General features: G+C 42.9%; 1 protein-coding gene across 1 annotated transcript in view; it reads left to right on the forward strand.

The window, feature by feature from the left end:
- The window catches only part of wnt2 (wingless-type MMTV integration site family member 2), a 15987-nt gene extending 10587 nt beyond the window's left edge, over positions 1-5400 (forward strand). Inside the window, exon 5 of the mRNA XM_035665063.1 lies at positions 4352-5400. Within this exon, the coding sequence (XP_035520956.1) occupies positions 4352-4557 (206 nt within the window). The 3' untranslated portion in view covers positions 4558-5400. The remainder of the gene's footprint in view (positions 1-4351) is intronic.

A 5400-nucleotide genomic window follows, 5' to 3' on the forward strand; every position in this document is an offset into this window, starting at 1 on the left:
CACACACACACACACACGGAGGCTCAGAGCCCACAGAGATAGTGAGACGGCCCCTCTGTGCCTCTTTAAAGTGTGAAATCAATTTCCCTCGGCCCCGGCGAGGCTCAGGTGCTAAACTCATCTCTCGGCGCCCCCTCATCTTAATTCAATAAGCAGACACAGAGAGAGCGAAGAGTGCGAGGAAGACTCTGGCCGTGATGTCATCCCTAGCGGGGCAGCATACCACAGATGACGGGCGGGCACGATGCCAGAGAGGGGCGGGGCTTCAGGTCATGCCCAGACATATTACCTGGCGAGGGAACGGCGCAGAGGTGGTGTACTCGCAGAGCGAAGCAGAATGTAAACATGAGCAAATTCCAGAACAATGTTCGCGATGGTACATGAAGTCAGTGCATCATTTTTTCTAAACCTTTATTTATACAGGAGACACACATGTTCTTCTTCAGTAACAGCTTCAGTCAGTCAGTCACACCTGCACAGTGCAGCCGCAGTCCTCTGCTGGCTGAACATCTGCACCACAGCAGCCCCAGTTCGGGTTTAATCTTTCTGAATTTAAATTCACATCAACATCTGCAAGATCAGAACAAAACTAGGAAAGGCTGCAGAGTTTGCAGGAGTTTTTTGGTTATATAGGCTATCAACTTTTTTCCGTTCATTGTTTAATCTATGAAATGTCAAAATCAGCCGTCCCATTTTCCCAAAGTTCAAATCTATTATTATCATTATTGTTGTTATTATTACTATTTTATTTGTTTATTTATTAATATTTATTTTATTGATTTAGTTATTGGCATTTCGTTTTATTTGGATAATGACAGTAGAGAATGACAGGAAAGGTGGGAGCGAGCAAGGGCTTGACATGCAGCAAACTACCCAGGACCGGATTCGAACCCGAGCCACAGCGGTGAGGACTCAGCCTTGATACTGTAAGCGGCACATGCTCTATCTAGTGAGCTACCAGGGCAACCCACATTTACAGTAATTATTTTTTTAAACAAGCAAATCCTTTGATTTGAGAAGCTGGAACCAGCAAATGTTTGGCGGTTTTTATTGATAAATGACCGAAATTATAAATCAAATATCAATATTTATTGTCTTGGTGGCAAAGGGGGTTCGGGACACTGACCATGCATTTGTGAAACTTTCCACTGTCTTATAAAGGCAAAAAAACCCAACAACTGTTAAACTGATCAAATGGCTTTTTTTCCTGCTGCATACACTCTGTACACACCTCTCTGTCTGGTGACCGGTAACGGGCAGAAAGGATTGGTTGAATTGAATTAAGGTTTTAATGAGTGGTGTGATTCTTGTTCCTTGCAGTCAGTGTTTTACTGTACTGTATGTTATAGCTCTACTGACAGCACAGTATGTGTGATGCATTACATATTCTTTACAGACTGGTTCAGCACAGGCTAAAACTGCTGGTAAGGTAGCTGTGTCTGGAAACTGCGGTCAAATAAAATAAAAAACAGAACAGCTGATTGTGAAGTGCATGTTTCACACTACTTCCTTTTTATTTTAACAGCTTTAATTTGAAACACTACAGAAATCAATACCTCTGAATCAGTGCAATGTAAATCAATACTTTCATTGTGTAGCTGATAATTGAATCCTACAAAAGCGGTAATTAAGAAAAAATTGAATAATGAATGTTCTTATATTACTGAATTTGTGCCCAACAATTAAGCAAACATAATGGTAAATGAAATGAACACGTTTGGTAAAAGGTGTCAAATAATAATTCAGAGTGATCAGGATCATGGACAGTCTGACCTGAACGAGCTGCTGGGGTTGAGTGCAGCTTTGTTTGGATTGAGGGACAGATACATGGATATATAGTTCAGATTTTGCCTTTAAAATGTCAAATTGTTTGTTGTTTTATGTTCTATTCATTTGTACTCACAAATTATTAGTGTGACAAAACAGTTTAATAATTCACGAGCAGGAATGAGTTTGTCCTTTCAGTGGCGTGCTGGGCTCTGCAGAATCATAAGTCAGGTTATTTACATGGTTGTGAAGATTCTGTTAAAGAGTCACCTTTTACTGAGACTGTCTGAAAGGAGCTGAACCTCCGTTTTATTCTAGTGGTAATCACGGCATGATTCTGTCTTTAACTCGACATAACAAGGTTTGTTTTCTCTGTGATAAAAGAATGATTATCTTGAGATCTTGCCGTGATAACCCAAACGATCTTGTAACCATCATTAGATAAAAACACAAGGTTCTGATGTGGTAATCATCTGAGGCATTATCAGCAGACGTACAACACGCTCTGCAGGCCGCAACGTTTTCTTGTTTAATATCAGCAGATAAAACTGTCACTGAAAAAGTCCCTGAAACATCCCTGTGGAGGGCTGATGGTGTGTCAGCAGGTAGTAACAGACTGACTTCTACTGATAGATCACCATCTTATCAGGGCTGCTCTTAATGAATCATTCAGTCAAAAATGTTCACTGTATCGTCCAAAAGTATGTCTTTACAGTGTTTTCTTAGTTTGACCAAAAGCCCCAAACCCCAAAAAATTCAACCTTCTCTAATGTAAAACATGGAAAAGCAGTAAATTCTCACATTTTAGACATCAGAACCATCGAAACTATACTTTAGAAAATTGATTTGTCTTTTTTTTTCTTAGTAACTAATGCCAATCGCCTTTATTGTTTCAGCTCAGTTTTTATATAAAAATCCCAAATAAGACAAGTTGGGTTTGCGTTTAGATGAAAACAGAGCTTATATTGACATAATTCTGATCATTGATCAGTAAAATAACCACAACTATGACCATTACAGGCTCCCTTACTTTTATTATAAATGAAGGTGTAGCTGTTCCCTCTGTGTTTGTGGAGATAGAAAGTGTGTGTGGCTGGAGGAGAGATTCAGGAGAAAGTGAGCATGTACACGATCAGTGTGGCCAGTCTGAGATAGTGCTGTGTGTGTGTGTGTGTGTGTGTGTGTGTGTGTGTGTGTGTGTGTGGTGTGTGTGTGTGGAGGGGAGGGATATGGGAGTGTCTCCATGTAAACCATGAAACAGCTGATGGAAGGAGTTGGATGCGGGGGCTGGCACGGTCCTATGCATTCAATCTCTCCATCTCTCCTCCGTCCAAGCATTCATCATTCGTTACTTCACCCCCTCTGTGCTCATCTGTAGTACTTGCCAGCACGTGCTGCGCTCCCCAGTTGGCTGTCGGTTTACCAGTAGAACTAGTCTGCCACTTGGCTGCATGTTGTGGCTCCATGACCCGTGGCTGATAAGTCCACATTCATCATTCGCTCGATTGCAGTAACTGTGTTTTACTATCGGCGGAGTGTTTCTTTAAGACGTTCTTGAAGAATCCCGGAGAATTCCAGGAGTCGCTTCTTCACCTTTTTAGCCTGGAATAATTGTCAAGTGTAGGTGTCCAAACGGTCTCCATTGTTATATCTCTTTTGAAGTATATGTTATCATGTTTTAATATGGGCATTATGATATATAATCGTGATTGTTATGTTGTAAAATGAACTATATATCTCATTGTATGGGGACAGTGGTTTGTGTATGAATGTCTTTGTGTTGTATTTTTGGTGAGGATGAGAAGAATGGGATGAAATGGATTGAGCGTCGGATTGGATTGGGATAAGAGTTATGAGGATTATAGCTCCTTTTTTGCCCCAGTCAGTCGTGAAAAAGTTGACTCCGATGAACAATGACGGGTCCTGTGATGTGGCGCGGGTATTGGACAGAAACTTCCTAGGCAGAAATGTTCAAACAAGCACCCGGCCGACACGACAGACTAAAAAGCATGTGTGAGGGGCAGGTTATGTCGGTAAACCGCGAGTTATATATTAAGTTGATGTATTACTTTACTCAAGTACTTGGGATGCGTGGTGTTTACGCGGGGTAGAATGCAACGTTGTTTTATCTACATGTCCGCCATGTTGAACGCGACCATGTTTCTACAGTAGCTCGTGCAGGCCTTAACTTTTGAGGATGCGTCACATCTTTGATTTTGGGGTTTTTAGCAGGCTTAGAGGACCCACTGAGAGCCCGTCGTATTTCCTGCGCCCCCGCTGAGCCCATGGCACCCAGAGAAAGGATTTGTGTGTTGGTGCTGGCCAGAATTTGCTGGAACATATCAGAGAAGCTTTCCAGTAGGACGAGGAAAGTCATTGAGGAAGAGATTGGAAGAGAAAAGCTAATGTGAGTAGAAAGTTAGAATAGAAGAATAGGGTGTGGGTCTTGAGGTCTAGAAGTTAGTAGGATCAGATTCCTGCGTAAGGAAGCACCGCGAAGTTAGTGCTGAGCATGTTTGCTCTCACTGACCTGTGCGTGCCTCGTGCTCTCTCTCCGCTCCTCTCTCTCTCTCTCTCTCTTCAGGGTCGATGGGGACTGGGGGGCGGGTCTGTAACCGGACATCTCGTGGCGTTGACGGCTGTGAGGTGATGTGCTGCGGTCGAGGCTACGACACGTCGCGGGTCAGCCGGACCACCAAGTGTGAGTGCAAGTTCCACTGGTGCTGCGCCGTGCACTGCCGAGACTGTCACCAGCAGGTCGACGTGCACACCTGTAAGGGCCAGACGTGACCTCGCCGCCGCCAAACACTACTGACCGCTCGCCTTAACCCACCAGTCATACTAGTCACCGTGTAGAAACCACTGCCTTTGTACTGGACTTGAGCTGTAAGGATATCTCTGCCCCCCCCCCCAGAGATCGCCTGTCAGTCAAACAGCAGGTAGTCTCCTGAGCACCTGAAGGTGGCGCTCTTTTCTTTGTTCAGCACACGCTGTCTTTCCTCTGCTCACGCTAATTACTCCTCTCCGGTTTCTTTCAAACGAAACAAGAAGGTAAACACACATCACTTACTGCCTGCTGGGGGGGGCTGCCGTCAAAGAGCTTCCAGATGATTAGAGCAGAAAATGGAAACGCTTTCATCAACATGTTATATGTTAAATGACTAACAGTGGTGAGCTGCACATTTATTTCAAGAAATCTATCAATCAGACTAGTTCATTACTTTGTACAGTGAAGCCTGGTTTTCAAAGGCAATCAGCCTTTTCAGTCGTTCCCTCTGGGCAGACATTTCCTCCAGTTCTTTTAATCTTAAAAGCCATTTTTGAACAGATGCTTATGACAGAAACAATCTGGTGTAGAAACTGATGTGGTTTTAAGTTTCAACCCCCTGTAAAAAAACAGTAAAGGTCTGACACAAAAATACACTGAAAATATATTCTATAATCTATCGTAGTGTTGTCAAATCTCTCGAAAGAATTTCAAGTTTGGTTTGTCCCTTCTGGGCTGCTGTAGAAACATGGCGGACTCTATATCTGTAGATATTAAAGGCTCATTCTAAGGTAACAAGAACATAACAATTGCTATATCCACGTGATTATACACTAATGAAAACATACGTATGAATATTAGATCCT

This window comes from Morone saxatilis, unplaced genomic scaffold (assembly GCF_004916995.1).
Source record: "Morone saxatilis isolate NCDOM2014 unplaced genomic scaffold, NCSU_SB_2.0 Contig2, whole genome shotgun sequence".
In the NCBI taxonomy this organism is placed as follows: Eukaryota; Metazoa; Chordata; class Actinopteri; family Moronidae; genus Morone; species Morone saxatilis.